At 45.6% G+C, this 18,893-nt stretch overlaps 1 protein-coding gene across 2 annotated transcripts in view; it reads right to left on the bottom strand.

Moving 5' to 3' along the window:
* Window positions 1-18,893, bottom strand: part of Alk (Anaplastic lymphoma kinase) — a 195,795-nt gene that overhangs the window by 69,168 nt on the left and 107,734 nt on the right. Inside the window, exons 11-13 of one of the 2 annotated variants that reach the window (XM_050181497.3) lie at window positions 9,234-9,378; window positions 8,452-8,469; window positions 7,521-7,625 (exon numbers count right to left, since the gene is read on the bottom strand). In XM_050181497.3, coding sequence (XP_050037454.1) covers window positions 7,521-7,625; window positions 8,452-8,469; window positions 9,234-9,378 — 268 coding nt within the window. The remainder of the gene's footprint in view (window positions 1-7,520; window positions 7,626-8,451; window positions 8,470-9,233; window positions 9,379-18,893) is intronic. The other variant, XM_055072757.2, reaches the window with a different exon arrangement.

Genomic DNA, 18,893 nt, shown 5'->3' with positions numbered 1-18,893 from the left:
ATGTAAAACATGATACCCTATGTCATGTTCTTACTGGGCTTATGAAAAATTAAAAAGGAAAAAAGACAAGAATAGGCGTTCGGGAGAAATGCTACTACAAAGCGACAATGTGACTACCAATGGAAAAGGTTAAAGCAGCCTTAGAGTTGTGATAAGGTATTTTCCCAATTTGACCTGGATTCCTTAATTAACGTTGCGAGATGAGGCGGACACATTAGCGGAGAACTAGTTCAACCGACCGGAACTGTCTAATGCTCACGAATGTAAGCGACGGCAAGCTGTTTGTCTAAGCGCGCGCTATTCGGTGTATGCGCAATGCAGTGGCAAGAGCCCTCGGCGGCTGCAGACCGAGGCATTTACCCGGTAAACACGTTTCTTCGGTTCATACGTTTGATGGCGAGCCTTCAGTCTTGTTCAACTCAGCTACTCTACATTACTGAAATTTTGTGTTTTCGTCTTAGTCTGGGACTTTAGTTTAAAAGTACCCCCACGCTTTCAACCGGAATTACTACCCTGACTCGATTTAAGCGCAGCTTCGCTGCGTCGTCTGGTTCGTTAAGCTCCTCGTTAGCTAAGTTATCGCGTCGTCAGGGTTGTGTCTACTTCACTTGCCGCTCCTGTTTGGAAAAACAGACGGCTTGCATTAGGCGAGGCTTCGGTCGATCATGTGGACCGCAATTAGACCTATTTCTGCAATCGCAGCAGCAAAGCTGGGGCCAGGAACGTTTTTGGGCCGCCCCTCGGTCGGTCAGCTGGCATTGCTCCACTTGGATGTTGTGTAATAAGAAATACTTGCGGAATGAAGAACTTGCTGGAGTCTTTCCTATGTTTCTTTGGAGCTTAATGCCACTGATTTAGAATGTTCTATCTCACAATTACGTAAAACCAACAAGTAGTGAAGCCAAAGAAAGCATAGAGGAGTCACTGTTCAAAAAAATTTTAATGTGTAAATAACAAAAGAGGGACCATCCCCAAATATTATAAAAAAAACACCGCAAAGATCGGACGAGATGGCGGCCGCCTCCGTACAGCGTCGCACGCGTAGTGCCGGAGATGCGCGTTCGGATACCACCTGTGCCAAGTTGTCTTTTCGTCCTGTTTCGTTTCCCGTTTACTTATTGTTTTCATATTTAAACTGAAAAAGAACCCTCAATGTCCCCTACGTTATTCTTCGCTTCATTACATGGTTAACCATCCTGCCTTACTCTTTCTTTCTTGCTTCCTTCTTTTACTTTCTTTGGTTGATTCTTTATTTATTTATTTATTTATTTTCTTTTTTGTCTTGTCTGTTGGATTTTTACGATTGCAACTTAAAAACTCGGGCCTCTCAATGGCCTTTTTCTCGATCAATCTGTACGTGCAGTCGACCACAAAGGATTACGGATGACGGGATCATGTGATCCGAGAAGTGAATGTCTCCGCAGCCTTATAACACAGCCTGGTATCTGCATTTGCAGTTTCTACTAGTGTATGCGAACAGCGTTACGATGTACTGTTTTACTGGCTACTTTTACAGGTTTCTCAGAAATTCAACGTTTTCTTGGATGCCATGGTCCGTAAATATTTGTGGTCAACTCTACTGCGCTGTGCTTACGCTGCGCTATGTGCAAAGTTCTTTTCGCTCACTCTCGCTTCCTTTTTTAGTCGTTATTTTGTTGACGTTCTGGTAATATTCGGTGTGATTGAACGTTCACGTGTAACAAATACATCGCGTTCTCTGACTGTGCATAGACATGACAGGCTATTCTTTATTTATGGAAAGTTGCGTTCCCCCGATATATTTTCTTTTCTTCTTGCCTTTGCCACTCCGTGTTTTTTTTTTTTTTTTTCAATTTCTTACTCGCTTGGGTTAATTGTTTGACCTTTGTGGTATAGCCAGCCTTTCAAATTATATTTCAAGGCTCATAAAGTTCAATAAACAGCAACAAAACAGGAAAAGCAAGAGCTGTGAGACGCTGTGATGTTAACATAGTTGTCACTATTTTATGATGTGAAGCGTTATGTAAGAAGCTCTCAGAATGGTGACACAAGGTGATTTTCAATAGTTTCTGTTCATCGTAAAAAATCAGATCCCGCTTAGTATTTCGGAAAATTAATGCTTCAATCCTAAACTGAACCTAATAATGTCTATAATACTAAAATCATCAGGACATAAACAGCACTCAATTAATATTTTTAGCCTTACATAACGGAAGATAGAGAAGCAAGAGCGTATAGGTCGCAAACGCGCGAAATAAGGAGGCACTATATAATAAACTTCGCGTCACTATAATTTCCCACGAGTTTCGGTTGTAATTCCTAAAGATCTAGTATCCCAACAGCTCTTATATTTACACTGAACATGAGGTGAGGAAGCCCAGGAAAATTAGGTGTCCGTCATTATGTGCGAGGTAATATTATTACTCGCAAATAAAGTATACTTCAGTGTCGCCTATAATACGTCAATTTTGTCGCATTTAGACGCACGCTTTACTTTACAGAATTCCGGTATTATTTCTTTGTTGCTGAGTCAGAGAGTTGTATAAACTTGACGCTTGAGTTTCTAACAACTTTTGGTAAGGGAGTTCTGCTCCTTGCAGTCAGTACACATACCCCCGTATTCTGGGACGTTCCTGCCCTCAAAGCTCCACCTAGACTCAAGAAAGTGGATGCCAGCGCCACCCTTCAACAGAAGGAGTCACTGCAACTCACTGACACACCATGGTAACTACTGAAAAGCGCACTATTTCCTTCAGTCGAGAGATGGGGCTGTGCCCAACTCAGTGGAGACAAGGAAGTTTCGAATATAGAGGATCGTTTGAGAATACGGGTGTTATACTTCTTTTCTGTTATATGCACTAAACCTAATCTTAATAGGTGCGGTGCATATCTAGAAAGACAAAAATGCTTCTGCCCTCCTGCGTATTTGTATATAGAAGCGCCTGAGGTAAAGCTTTTTTCACTCAATTCGGGTGGCTCGGTTCAGTTTTCAACCGGAAGGTTCCTGTAGCCCATGAGATAACGATGCAGACAGAGGTGAGCACTAACGAGCGCGGTATTTCCAACATCCCTCGAAACATGCCACACATATCTATGTGCTCAGCGACAGATAAGCCATGCACTGCACGCTGTGTTTGCAGACATGCACTTGCGGATATATGCAATATCTGCAGATGCTTGTGTGCGGATATCTGTAAAGGAAGCAATATAAAGAAAACTTATGCAAGCGCTGTGCCTCGAACATTCAAAAAAAAGCAATTCTTACGCTAAAGTGGCTGGCAGCAAGAGCTCTGGCAATACCGTGATATCGTACATGTATTAGCGAAGGTTACTGGTCAGTGGAAAATATTCTTCAACAACGAAAAAGCTTTGTGAATTCTGCCCTTGTTCCTGAGGGTATAAGATGTACGGCATCTTTAAAATAGGCTTGGTTGCTAGTGTATACAGCACCTGTGTGCGCGTTAACCTTCGTTCGTGTCTTGGTCTTCATCGGAAAAAAAAAAAAAAAACTATACGTTAACGTCAATTTCAGCAACAAGATCAAACTGAGCTTAAGCTCAAGGGGCGAACAACTCATGCTATTCACGTGACGAAGTGTATGTGTGCCGGAGGCGCGTGTGCGTGCTTTGCCAACGCATGCATGTATATGCTTATGTTGCTCGTATAAGTAAGGCTTCATTGAATCCTCACTTGCTATAGTGAGCATCTGACCTGTCCGCCTGGCCTCCCTTATCGCGACAATCTTTCCGCTAGGTCCAATGATCACTACGCAAGACCAACTAACCACATAGTCTATACAGTTGTAGGCTTTCAGAGCGCTCGCTCTAAACACTCTGAAAAGCAAGTGTATATATCTCTGTTCTGCCACTACTTCAAAAAACCAAATCGCTATATATTTTTTTTTTTGTGTGTGTGTGGCCGGGCCGGTACACAATGGGTGACAGAAGCACTGGCAAGACGATATATTTTTTTCTTGTAGGAAACGTAATACAACGCATGGATCGGCTGACAGATATCACAGAGTTTTCTTTTTCTTTTTTTGTTACGAGGAACCCGTGTGGGGGTTCCCTTTGTAGGAATTACTACGATTGGGTGGATGACTAATTTTCTCTTTATTAGATAATACAGGTGCTCCGGTTCTGCCGCATATCAGAGGGTTGCTTGACACAGGCGAGACAGACTCGCATAAATGATGTCTTGGAAGCTTGGCACCGGAATGGCGACGCAATAGCACAGCACGAAGGGCCATGCTCACTTAGTCCTATCGCTCAAGACTTACTTTTTCACAATCGATATGACAGTAAAAGAAATAGCTTCGCTCACCTCACTTATAGGTGATGGCTACTGCTTTTCACATAGTATCGATCAAAAAAAAGAAGAAATGAGATAAGGTGAAAGAAAACATCACGCGCTCGGAATATCAAGCGCGGAGGGGGCTGAGAAGTGAACGAGGCCCCAATGCAGCCTGAGATATACGTACAGGAACGTTAAGATATATTCTTCGATATTTGCATATTTTGCAGCCACGTTTCTTTATTGGATATTTTCCTTTTCATGTCATCTTAATGATCACCTTGGGAGATAGAAAACAGTTCGCCGATGCCGCCCCTCCCTTGCACGTATAGCAAGGCCGGAAACGACGCATCGAAAACTCGTGCACCGATTTCCACTTTTCCACTAATCTTTCTCCCTTCCTATCTGTTTAAATCTATTTTTCCCTTTTAGCAAGGCAGCAAATCGGGCCTTCTTGCTGGTTAACCTCCCTGCCTTTCTTTTGTTTATCTTCATCTTTTGCTAAACATAATCTAATTAGAAGCCACACTTTCATTACGGCTTAGAGAAGACTATACCATACATACTGCAGGGATATATTAAAGCTATGAGGCTAACGCAAGATATCAAGAATAGCTTACTGCTGCTGAAGATGTACAAATATGTCCGTGATGTTTCTCTGCAATCCACGTCAAATAACGTGCATAACACCTTAGTCATTATAAAGTCGCTCTTTCTGGTAATTCATTCATTTTTTGTTTGTGCAGTATCGACAGGCTGTCATTTGTATGTTCCAGATGATCTGCGCCTATTTTGATCCTTCATTTCTTCTCTGATAAACCAAATTGAATAATGTTTCTAGAGAAGAATAAGCTCTCTCTCTCTCTCTCTCTCTCTCTCTCTCTCTATATATATATATATATATATATATATATATATATATATATATATATATATATATATATATATATATATATATATGTACATTGACGTATACCGCTAGTGACAGCCTAGGGATGTTGATTAATGTCCCGACTTTTTTTTTACAGTAGTGAAAGAAAGAGAGACAAATATAAAAAATATACGTGTTACTCATGTCTTACATGACGGCGGAATCGACATATCGTAATTGCCTCTTACGTATAGTAAAAAGCGGTAAATAAATAAATAACGAAGCCGCCCAAGTAACCCATCTACTTCGTTGCCATTTACGCATAGCGTTGCGCCGCGCAGCCCGTGTTGATTAAACTATAAGTTCTATAACTCACCCGACTGCGCGTGCTCATTTTCTACCGAGCGCATCGTACCCCGTTTAATCCCCTGCCTCACTGATCCTGCGCGTCGGTATCCCGCACGCGCTCCTATGGCGTGCGGTAAACCGAACGGCTCTTTTCTGCACCCGTTTACTCAGACATTCGCTAACCCGATCGCGCTCTCTCTACTGCACGCCGCGCACGCTTGCGGCTGAGAGCGCAAAGCAACAGCCTCAGCGGCCAGACCATCACGCCACCGTGCACGTTTCTACCGAGCGTTTGCCGTAAGACCTCGCCCCCCCCCCCCCCCCCCCCCTCGCGAGGCGGCGTCGGTATATCGAGAGACGTTGCGTGACGGCAGCGTCGGCCCCATCGCCATATTATACGCGTATATAGGTGTCGCTCGCATCGCTTGCACTGGGAGCGCATGGCGTGCCGGCTAGCTTCGTTCCTCCCGTTGTGTAACGTATTTCGTGGGTTGCCGCTATAGTTGCCGCTCGATAGAAAGAGAGAGAGAGAGAGGGGGAGGGGGGGGGGGCGCGTCTTTGTGTTGTGCTAGCATCATAAAGCTCCCGGCAGAAGCCCCGATTGCGATGTCACGGCATTGAAGGAAATGCGTGCAGGCTTATTTCTGCACCCCCGCCCCCCAACTTCCCGCGCCCCGATGCTGTTCTGGGTGAGAAAAGATTGTGGGAAAAACACGCTTCGGGCCGCTGAATGCAGTTGCGTGGGTGATTGAAAGGCGGAATAAAAGAAAGGTTAATATTCACGATTCCTCTATAGAGTGATTTTATTTAAAAAGACACGGACGTTTTTTTCTCGCCGATTGCGGGCCCGTTACTGGCACAAAAGTTGCCTCTTTATGATTATCAAAGTTCACGGTATATGAAGGAGACATTGACAGACTGATAATGTGCCCGTTATTCTCGCGATCATGAAGTCCGGCAGACTTTTAAGGTCACCAAATATAAACCAAACCCAAAGCAAGTGAAAAGCACATGGACAGTAAGGCGATATTAACACGCGAAACGTTGTTGGTTCAGCGTTAGTTGCCCTACAAAGAGCTCGAAAGTGTCACCACCGTAACACTCGTCTTCCATCTCCTTGTGTAATCTCGGTTCACAGTTCATGCGTTCTTCACATGCTCTGGGTTCGGTTAACCTTGGGACAACCAGTGGCACACAATCACGCGCAAACGCGGCTCGTAGTAGAAAGAACAAATTACTGAAATATACAACAGTTAATATTCCGGGCCACTCGGACTCATCTGGACCTCTGGGTCTAGATACACGCTAACCAAGTACTTCAATGTACGGGGCCCAGTATTACGATTTAACAAAAAGAAATATTCGTAAGTAAGAGCGTTTGATTTGTTGCCGTGGCTCAGTCATTTACGTTGTTACGATGTTGAGGAGAAGGTCGCGGGCTCGATTGCCTGATGCGGTAGTCGCATTCCGAAGGGCGTGAAATAGAAAAAAGGACACTCGCGTACCGAGCTTAGTTTTGGTCCACGCGCAAGAAACAGAGGTGGCGAATGTGAATCCGCAGCACCATCATTATTCACATGCCCATATTGTGGGTTTGGAACTTAGAGAAAAGAGCCATGATTTAAACTTATAGAGAAAGAGAGAGAAAAGATTAATGTTACGCAGAGAGGTCGGCCTGAGGTACGCTGGGAAAAATAGAACAGGGAAAGAATCGGGAAACATGACGGGTGTCGACACGACAGAAGGAAGATGCCACACACATAGCCGGCGAGTCTACTCAAATATTGAAATCCACACCCGTACTTTTTTACAAAGTCAAGTAAGGATGGCCCTAAAGCTAGATTTACAGAAACGTTTTACTCATTGGCCGGCGTTTGAGTGCCAACCGTCCACGATACGTATCCGTGCAATAGAGAGACAATCGCTACAACGGTGACCAATCGCGGACGGCGATTTGGGAACCACAGAACTCTTGTCGATAAGGGTACTGCTCCGGCTTGATTGAGTTTTAAGAAGGCCGCGGACTCACCCTGAATATGGCCGAGGCACCTCCTCCTCCGCCTCCTCCGCCACGCGATATGGCCTGGATGTTCTCCAATGCACTGCGCTTGTTCGTTTTGCTGCAGCTGTCCTGCTGCAAAACGCCGGGGAGGGGGAGAGAAAGGGAACGAACGTCAGCAATCGTTTTTTTTTTCCTTTTTGAATTCCGATTTTACGAAATCGACGAGTAATGACGAAACGTTGTCGAAATCGAGAAGTTCGTGGAATCGAAAGAGTACGAGGGCGCCTCAGGTAAACGAACAATTCGTTATAGCGAAAGAGTCGGTCAATTCTAATAAAGTTGTAACGAAATTGTTATGCAAGGGCAGCTTTCCCAGTTCGGTGGAGTAACGATAGGCTGTTCTTTTCAAATAACCCGAGGTCGACGGCGACCAAACTCAGCAAACGGTCTACGTTTCCGTTCATTTCGTCATCTTATGGCACTTGTTCGGCATCGGCAACGAGCTTCGCAAGATCCTTGTCGTCCAAATTCCCAGCCGTAGTCCGCGAAGTTTCCAGCTGGTGAGATACCATCAAGCCGGCTGAGCTGTTTCCGGCTGTGTTTTCCTTTTGAACTTCTTGCCACGCGCGTCTAGCTTCTCGCTGTGGCACATCTGGGCTGTTCTTTCGCCTCTGGTATTTTTATTTTTTTCTGGTTCCGCTTCACAAAATTGGGCGCGATAGTCAACTTTGCTTCGTGAAAGCGCATTCGTCAAACATTTCAGGCGTCAGGATTTGTTGGCAAAAAAAAAAAAATTCGTAAAATCGGCTTTTGTGAGATCGGGGTTAAGCTGTATTACCCTTAGCCTCTTCGCTCTGTGGTTAGCGCTTTTTAGATTGGGAATGCGAAGTTCGCACTTTTCGGAACAAGAAAAAGAAGAAGGCAAACTGTAAAGGTGAGCACTTTGCGAGGTACTTACAATCCTGGGATTTGGGTTCTGCTTCGTCCACCCGGTCGTCGTTGAAAGAGAGAGAGGGAACAAGAGGAGAAACGCAAGTGTAAGCAGATGTTTGCGGCACGCGTTCTTCCCCCCTCCCCCTTCCCGCAATATCCAAAACAATACAAAGCTCAAGTGCTCGGGAAAAACGATTTTAAGTTAGTGCTTGCAACTCACTGCAACCCAGAGACGCACAACTCTCTTTATTGCATCGGTTAGACTGATAGGTGTCACTTCTGACTTCCTTTTCTTTTACAAAAGAATTGTATGGATGTACATTATATATATATATATATATATATATATATATATATATATATATATATATATATATATATATATATATATATATCCCGCATTCCTTTTACTCATCTGTGGCCGCGGAAGTGCTCAGGTGCCCACAAGGCAGTGGGGCAGCTACGGCGCAAACGGCCGCCCTCCCCTCTGTTCTCCCTGTCTATTATCCCTTTTCCGGAAACCCCTCCCCATTTTTTTTTAATTGTTTGTGTGCTGAATCGCCATTTTGTTTGCTTGGTTTGTTTCACCATTCAACGGCGTTCGCGCGCGCCTGCGCACGTTGTTGCACGTCCTCCCTAGGTTTATTTAGGGAACTTGCGGAGTAAGGTTCAAGTCCTGAAGCTACGCATCGTGTAAAGGGAACTACCGACCAGCCCCAACCAACCCGACGCGCCTTCCTCTCCCACGTATCCCTTTTTTGCGGTGCGCGACGCTTCGGCTCCGGTGTCCCGAAGGGCCCCGCTCACCTCGCATGCGTCGGTGCCGCGCTGTCCGGCGATGATGTGGATGCGGTCGCCGTGCTCCCACCGGAACGTGGCCCGGATCAGGGCGCCCGAAGTGTTGCACGCGCGGCTCAGGCCCAGACCTCCACGGGCGCCGCGCACGAACACGCTAGAACACAAGACAGACAAAGGGACACGTTTTCCCTCCCCGCACGCCCGCCAATACAGGCTCCAGACTGATGGGCAAAGAGGTGCGACTCTCGTAATCTATTCTCGGGATGCACCCTTAATCTCGCTCCACTTGCACCGTCAGTTTCATTCCACGTAATATCCGCCAAGTGAAACGATTTCGCAAACACGCGCAGCATAGTTGGCGTTCCCTAGTTGGAAAGAGATTGAGATGTACGACTTGCTTAACCCATTAGCGCCTAGCGTTCTTTTAAAAGTCCAGTACCATTTACGTTTGTAAATAATTAAAGACAAAACACACGGTGTTCCTTGGTACGCCGTTTTGCTAAGAAGGGTCCCGCGAAGACGGCTGCATTGTAGTTTTTCGTCAGCTGCGTGACCTGTTTGATCTATTCATTGCCAAACTTATTATTCTAAGCTATCCTATTCTATTCTAAGCTATGCAAAGTTATTCTAGCCATAGGGATTATAAGGAACATTGTCAAGCAATAATAAAAGATACTAATAAATAAATAATAAATAATAATAAATAAAAATAATAAATAATAAAATACTCTGACACAGAAAGCTAACTGGCCATTCAAAAATGCGACAGAAGAAATTACAGGAAGAGGTATGATTCATCATGTTCACACGTAACAACACAAAATATTGCGAAATAACTACGCTAAAACTACAAAGTTATTACAAAAATAAAACAAACTATGGGCCCTATAACGTAAAACTATTCCAATATGTTTCTATTCCAATCTCTGACGTCAAATTGCGTAACCACCGACGCAAGCACGGGGCGGTCACCCGCAGGGTTGTCTGAACAGACCAATCAAACGCTCTCCTCGCTCATAGGAGGTCACTTTTGTTTGCTTGAAAAACGAATAACGTTGACTAAAATGAGCGGCTTGTGGTATCTAATTGGCTGACAAGAGGCGAGAAAAACGCTCAAGAGGAGAGGGATTCACTGGGGCAGAGCCAGTGCACTGAAAATCCATAACCGGATGAAGAGGGTGGTGCCGGCGTGTGCGATTTGTCGGCTTCACCTTACTTAGCTTGTGGTGGCTGGTCGAAAATAACGGCGGCATGCAACGGAAGCTTAAGAATGACGCTAAAACTGACCCCCAGCAAAGAAGAGTTGGCAGAATGAGGTGGTAAACGTGCCGAAAGGGCTCGAAAACGTTATATCGGTACGCAAGAAGTTTTATTATACGCAAATACACCCATGCTCTCCGGCAGGTGCGAGTAGCTAGCGTCTTAGCGATCGGCGGCAGCCATCTTTTATTCCTTTCGGAACGGGACAGCCTGCGGCTATTCCGAAGAAAATTCAGTTTTGTTCGGCATATTAATGCATCTTTATCGCGTACACGTCACTTTGACGTGGTGAGTTTGTGCGGTTTTGTGACGTTGTGTGACAGGCAGGTGAAGTGGGTGCAGCCCGAAAACTCTTTACCAATAGCCGAGGGCTAATGGCGAAAAGGGGTCGAATCAGAAATAACTGTTTTTCTTTTTTCTGTCAAATCATGCATAATCAGTGTGTACACATCATATCAGATGGGGAGGTATCGCGGTTTTCGTGACGTCGCGTGACAGACAGGTGAACTGGGCGTGGTCGACAAAAGTTTTTCACCAATCGTGGAGGGCTGATAGCAGAATTGGAATAGAAAAGTTTGGAATAGTTTTTCGTTATAGCGCCCTGTGAAACCGAAATACAAAGATATTGCAAAACTATTACAAAAAAGGAACAATAAATATTCGGTGTCCTGTAATGTAACTAAAATATGTCTCTTTATATGACTCGGAAACACTTAGAGGTTCCTTGATTACCTAATTTCATGAGGTATGAAATGCTAGTGTATTCCTGTTAATAAAGTATTTTCTACAGTAAGTGCGCACATTTGGTACGAGAAGATCATATTGCTGAGAGAATTCGGTAATGATAGCATTCTCAATAAAACTCAAGGAGTAACTTTGAACGTGTGTGTCACGATGAATTAGCCAATAGGGCGACAACCAGCACATTTAGAATAATCAGTTGGTGAAGAGGAAAGTGAGCTGGGGGATGCAGTGAGGTATAAGATGGGAACAAACACGCTAAAGGTGACGATTTCACCTGCTTCGTCCAGCAGTTTTTTGAGAGGCAACACACGTGAAAAATACCTATTTTCCCACGCCGAAACACTGCAGTCAATAGGACTAAGATTACATGCACGATAAAATGCCACGATGATATGGGGCTGAAAAAAAAGCGCAAGTTTTATTGATTATGTGAAGGCCGAAGTGCATGTTAAGGAGTGATTAGACATTATGAAACTTCTTTATTCAACATTAGGCCCAAAAATTTTGCTCTTACGGAAGCTTGTACTAAATTGGCGACAAATGATACTAATGCTTCCGCGGTAATTGCTGTTTGAGCTGAATGAAGGACCGCAAATAACGTTTTTAATGTATATTGCAATCAAGGAGTGTTAAGCTGAAAAAAAATACGCGGTAACCATTGACGATGGTTGTCAGTGTAAGCGAATCGCACGAACACACGAACGAACGAACAAACGAGCCCTTCCCTGCGACTCGGTTGTGCGAGGGCTTATGCGCGATGGTCCCCCTTCCCTCGATTGCCCGAGAGCACGCATCCTTTCGGTCGGCGCCTTTCTTTGCATTCCATCGCCCAAGTCCGACCGCCATCTGCCGACAACCGTTGTACCTATAGTCGGGTACATGGTCGGGTACAGTTTTAGAAGAAACGGGAGGACCCGCCCAGATGACCGAAGCGCGACAGCCGATTGCCTCCGCGACTAAAATTGTCCCGCTCAAAAAAACCGTGCTTCTCAAACGCGTAATTCTCAGTATTAATAAGAACTTTGGTATTTTGATGACTGGTTTGCTATATCTCTCGTAATTGGAATGCTACAGCACATGCCGGATCGCGAGAGAAAAACGACCCCATGCCTTCTACAACGCTGCGCGTCGTCTGCTTTTTAGCTTGATTGAGAGGGACAAATGTGAAAAGAACAGGTCTCCGTGGCTTTTGCGCTTGTTTACACGCACGCGGAACATTTACTACTCGTTTTCCGAGCTTAAAGTAAATCAATTACTATTTAATAAGCACTTTAAAAAAACAATGCATTTATTGAAACCATTACAAACCTGGGGCGAAAAGACGATCGAGGCAGGAAAGGCACAAAAATGCTTCATTGATCGTTTTAATTACTCTTGGTTTTAAATAGCATAAGATTTATATTTCTTTGGTTTTGTGTTTTCACAAATTTATTTTCAGGAATGTGACAGGCTTGTTTTTTTTTTTCTTTCTTGTGACGTTTCTTTTTTTCGTTCTTTTTTCAAGCCTGCAATCTCGCCAGTTCGCGCAAGGCATTCCGTGCGAGTCATTGCGAGTTTTCCGCCATGGAGCCCAGCGAGGTGACGTCGGAATGAGCACCTTTGTTGCCGAACGAATCTTGTGTCGCCTCAATGTCCACACCACAAGGAGCCTCGACAAGAGGAACAAGAGCGGCCACATCCTGAATCGCGCAACAAAATCTTCCGCAGCTGCACGTATTGGCGTAACAGGGAGCCTGCACGCAGCGTGGAGGACACGACTAAGTTTGTCGCCGAGATACTCGGTGTCAGCGAAAGTACAGTGTTCAGGGTGAAGAGGGAGCTCAAAGCTTCGCATATTTCGAGTAGCGAACTGTCGACGCGCTCGCGAAAGCACCCACGAAATGCGGAGAAAAGAAGACGCAGCACAAAGTATGACGGCTTCACGTTGTGCGCGCTGAGTTAATGTATGCACGATTTCTTTCGCCGCAACGAGATACCGACGGTCGAGCAGATTACTAACGAGTCCTCGAAGCGCATGGATCTCCCATCACTGAAGCGGTGTACTGCGCGTCGCCTGCTAGTCGAGATCGGATTCAAGCACGACAAGAGGAGCCGCAACTCACTGCATATCGGCCGGGATGACGTCGCTGAATGGCGGAATCGCTACCTTCGTGACGTAGAGCGCTACCGGGTGGAAGGCCGAAAGATCTTCTTCCTGGACGAGACATGGGTGACGGCGGGACACACTCGGTCGATCGTGTGGACAGACACTTCGGTGCACAAGCTCGGACGTCTGCCCGCTCGAGCAAATGCCTTGTCGACAGGTCTGAAACAACCTTCTGGGAAAGGCCAGCGCCTGATTGTGACGCACATCAGCAGTGAGGATCGCTTGGTCGGCGGCTGCTTGGATGTATTCTGAGGCCAAAAAACAGGCGACTATCACGAAGAAATGGACGGCAATCGCATCCAGGAACGGTTTAATTACGTTCTGCAGAAGTTGCCAGTTGGTAGCGCCATTTTTTTTAACAATGCACCTTACCCTACCCGGCGAGAAGAAAAATTGCCGGCGACGGCTTGGAAGAAGTAAAAAATACAGGAGGGGCTCAAAAGCAAGAACATCGCCTACAGTGAAAGGATGGTGAAAAAGCAGCTGCTTGAGTTGATAACATCTGTAAAGCCACACTTCCTGAGCTACATCGTAAACAATGCAGCTGAAAGGGCCGGTTGCATTGTACTCAGGCTCCCACCGTACCACTGCGAATTTAACCTTATCGAGCTCGCGTGGGCAAAGGTGAAAAATGGCATCGCTGAGGACAACAGAGACTTGAAGCTGTCCATGGTCGAAGACGCCTTCAGGGAAAAAATCAAGCACGTAATGGCGGAAGACTGGAAGAAGAACATCCACCACGTGATATATCTCGAGGCAAAGTTAAGACTTGACACGTCTGGGAGTGACTACATCCAACCTATCGTCATCCAACTGGGTGAAGATGACATTGAAAAAAGCGACTCCAACTGCGAGCTGTCCGGCATTGAGCCACTCGACGAAGCAGAATAGCTTCTTATTAACGAAAGAACAGCCCTTATGAGGGCTACCAAAATTTTGCCGGTGGATTCGCAGCAGCCAACCCTCCTCCCGTGACCTCCTAAATAAATAAGCAGTTCATTTGATGGCATTATTGTTTAATTAATGGAAGCTCATTTCTGAAAAAGCAACTTTCTGCACATATCGTGCTTAATTTAAGTATTGGCATGGAAACATATTTAAATGCTGGCAAATCTGAATGAAAACTTAATTATTAACCCTGAATAACTATCTGGGGTCCAAAATGCTCATCCGGGAAGCCACTGTCCAGTTTGATACGCCATATCATGAAAAAGCAGGAGTCAACGCGAAATTGAAAGCCACTGTTTGCAGCCTGCAAGCCAAAGCACACTCATGTGGTTGCATTGTTTATTTTGTTTTTCTGGCTCAGGCAAGTAATGCGAATAAGATAACAATTATACAACATCATTAGCTTAGTGAGGCCCGAAATCCTCATTAGGGCAGCCATTGTCGAGTTGACGGGCCCTATGGTGAAGTGGCAGCAGCCGAGGTGAAATTGACCGCCAATGTTGGCAGCCTCCATGTCGAAACGAAAACAAAAGCAGTCGTGTTGGAGCCATCGTCAAGCTTTACATGCCCCTAAAGGTCAATAAACGCAGCCAAGCGATAACAAAAACAAACCGTCGGCTCGGTTTAGTCCACCGCACAGTCATTGTTAATTTCATAAAGCCACTTGAACAAATATGAGCAATGCAAGCAGAGCGATATGCCCCTGTTAGGCGGCCTGTTTCTAGGTAGCTGTGCTGCCCCTGTTGATATTTCCAGCCTGTTGAGATAAATAATGCCAATGTGAGAAGGCCCAAAATACTCTCTTGGGCAGCCACCATCGAGCTTGACAGGCCGTGTAATGAAATAACAGTAGTCTAAAATACTAATTCGCGAAGATTAATAGCAGTAGTCGGGGGCACGCTTGAAAAACACCCTTAGCAGTCTGCACTTCAAAGCGCAGTCCTGTCCTAGCCACTGCCGGTGAAAGAGCAGAAGTCAACGCGAAATTGACGGCCACTGTTAGCAGCTTGCATGCCAAAGCACATTCGTGTGGTCGCATTGTTTATTTTGGTTATCCGGCACAGGCAAGTAATGCGAATAAGAGAACAATTATAAAATATAATTAACTTAGTGAGGCTCAAAATACTCATTAGGGAGAGAGAGAGAGATGCAAATAAGAGAAAGGCAGGGAGGTTAACCAGAGTTAAAACCTCCGGTTTGCTACCCTGCACTAGGGGAAGGGGAAGGGGAAGTAAAGACGGGAAGAAGAGCGGTGACAAAAATAAAAGCGTGAAAAAAAAGGAAAGGGACGGAATGGGATCATTATAGTCTTTCTAATAGGACAATGCCACGTAAAAAAGGTCAACAAAGCCTTGCCCGACTTCCGGCGCGACGACAGTTCATGTCGGCATTTCAAGATTGACTGTTCTGAAAGTGACCTGTTGTCAGGCGTGCCAACGCGGTCGCTAGTGACAGCCCGTGCACGCTGTATTGAGGACAGTGGCAAAGTACATGTTCTATAGTCTCTTCGCCACTGCAGTGACTGCAACCTCTGCTCTCGTCCATACCGACTCGGAAGGAAGATCTTGTGTAAGCAACACCTAGCCACAGTCGGCAAAGTACTGCTGTCTCGAGTCGAGAGAGTTCAGATGGGGTCGAAGTCGAAGGGACGGGTCCAGTCGGTGTTGACGTGTGTGCTTCAAGCTTGGTCTGTTCCATAAAGTTCTGATGGCTTCATTTGCAAGCACACGAATTTTCATTGCAGCGTCTGTTCTTGAGAATGGAATGTGCAGATCGTGCATGGATCGTGAATGGATGTGCAGATCGTGCTGCTGCGTCGGCATGTTCATTGCCTATTATGCCACAGTGGCTTGGAATCCACGGTAACGTTATGTCGTGTCTTTGCTCGACGAGGTGGTGAAGCAGCAGTCTGATTTATAGAACTAGCTGTTCGTGGGGTCCGAGGCGTATAGCAGAAACCAAACAATGAAGACCACCCTTGGAGTCACTGAACGCGCTCGATTTCTTGGGTAGTTCATCAGAAATTACACGAAATGCACAACGAATAGCAACGAGCTCCGCGGCAGTCAATGTAGTCTGGTGAGATAATCGAATCTATATGGTGAAGGTTTTTGCAGGAAAGATCACCGATCCTGCAGGCTCATTCACCCTGGTTGAAGCGTCAGTACATAGATGATGATGCGCGTTGTATGTCTCGTACAGCAAGAGCAGTGATAGCTGCTTGAGTGCTGGAGACGAGAGTTGGACTTTTGTTCGTATTCCTGGTACCTCATTCGGGAAGCTATTACTAGCAGTAGTCGGAGGCACGATTGAAAGGCACCGCTATGTTGTGATCGGCCGTTCACCCCGCGACAACCTCCGGTCACGACTAGCGTGATTATGGGGAACGGGCCGACGGCCTCGTCAAAATGGTTCTCCAAACGGATGATTTACGGCCATCACGGGAGTACCTCGGTCAGGAGAGATTTGAGAAATTAGCAAGGATACGGTCCTTCACTCGTCAGCCGCACAAAGTGGCACATCCGCGCCGGGGACGGAGTCAGTGGACAAGCGAAGTCAGTGTACGATCCCCCTTCCCCTGTTTGTGCCCAGTGATGTGCGTGCGTTTCCGACAAAGCTCCCTTCGGATGGAAAGGGCAACAGACCTCCGGATTGGTGGGACCTGATGTCATCGGTCTCCTGACGCCGTATTGGGGGAAGTGACTGAACAATGACCACGTAGGGCATAAAAAGAGCAACGGACGGCGGGAATGATCGGCTGCTACAACTTCTTCAAGAACTTTTTCTGTACTACTTTGAATTTTCTTGAATATATGTAAATATAAACTTGTAAAACGTCCTGGATATCCGGCCAAGTCCCACGTTCCATTACTCCTCCACGAGCAAAGTACATTCCACATCTTCGGACTCCAAGTCGCAATACTTAGCAGTCTGCACTTCAAAGCGCAGTCGTGTCGCAGCCATTGCTGGTGAAACAGCAGTAGTCAACGCGAAATTGACAGCCACTGTTAGCAGCTTGCATGGCAATGCACTTTCATGCGGTTGCATTGTTTATTTTAGTTATCTGGCTCAGGCATGTAATGCAAATAAGAGAACAATTCTAAATCATCATTAGCTTAGTGAGGCCCATAATGCTCATTTAGGCAGGTGCCCTCGAGCTTGACGGGCCCCATGGTGAAATAGCAGTAGTCGGGGCACGCTTGAAAGGCACCGTTAGCATTCTGTAAATAAAATCGCAGTCATGCCGTAGCCATTGTTTAATTTGTCTACCTGACTGGGCAAGTAACGCGATTGCTAGCACAACTATTCACCCTGAATCACTCTGCTAGAATTGTCTGTCGTAAAAAATACTGCGTAAAGTTAAATGTGTTTTATTGAAACAATTTCTTTAATTCACAAGCCGTAGGCGTAGCGACGACCAGCTTCACACAACAAAATTGGTGAAGTAATAAATGGGGAAAGTTGCAAAAGCTCTCAGTGCACTGCATTGCTGGGCTTCATTCACTGAAAAATTCCTTTGTAACGATGAAGGCGTCAGACAGGAAATGACACCCCACTGCACAATTTTGTCCGTGTGGAAGGTTCGTACCGGCATGCGTGATGGGAAACGAAACCGTCCGTTTACTAAGACTGGAATGAGCTTGAAAAATGCAGCAACATAGCAAGGTGCTGTTTCACAATATGGCACCATTTCATGTGCACTTCTGGCGAGATGCCGCGTGCACTGATGCATAAACACATGAATAGGGGTAAAAGGCAAAGTTACTGTGCAACCCACGTGACGCTTTTAAGAAAATGTATCTGTAAATGTTTCTGTTGTCATGGTTGATCGAACTTTGTTTTGTGCAAGTTGGTTAATCACACTGCGGCAACAGAAGAAGCAAGGACAGGAAACGCAGCGAGTAGGCAGATTGAGAAGACGAGGTAGACCAGTTAGAAAGGTTTTAAGGAGTTGAAAGAGGCCAGCCCTGCTGTTTACAGGAGGAGTTGGTGCTTTGAATCAGAAAAGGCAAGGAAATTGTGTAAAAGGACTTAACTGCAAGAAAACTTGCAAGAACGAATCCTAATATAAAGTAAAAGGACAGAAATAAGAGCAACTGCAAACACGCATGGAAGCAGGCACATGTTCACAGACAAACGCGTGAACTAAGCAAATCTCAAATATAAACAAATGGGGGAAATAAAATATTAAACAAACGCAAGAAAACACGCACACACATTTAGAAACAGACGCGGGTAGAGGTATTCGGAGCAGGTTCACAAGTAGCTGTGCCTACCTCGTCGCATGTTTTTTTTTTTTTTTCTTCTTTTTTTTCACCGTTCTCTTAACACTGTGAAAGGAATTTTTAAAATCAGCGCGGAGATGTGTTGTGGGAAAGCATATCGAGCGCTGGCAGCACACATTACACGTGATTTGTGTCACAGCACGCATTCTACATGTTGCGCGTATACAGCGAGCACTGGTGGACAGCAATCAATCGACGGTGCTACACAACCCTCCAACACCGCCGCTAGACACTCGGACATCTCGCTGCTGACAACGATCGTTCGCTCTAATTTGGCGGCAACAA

Source organism: Dermacentor andersoni, chromosome 7 (genome assembly GCF_023375885.2).
Source record: "Dermacentor andersoni chromosome 7, qqDerAnde1_hic_scaffold, whole genome shotgun sequence".
NCBI classification, from domain to species: Eukaryota; Metazoa; Arthropoda; class Arachnida; order Ixodida; family Ixodidae; genus Dermacentor; species Dermacentor andersoni.
Note: the sequence above shows the minus strand (reverse complement) of the source record. Positions and strands in the feature narration are given on the sequence as shown.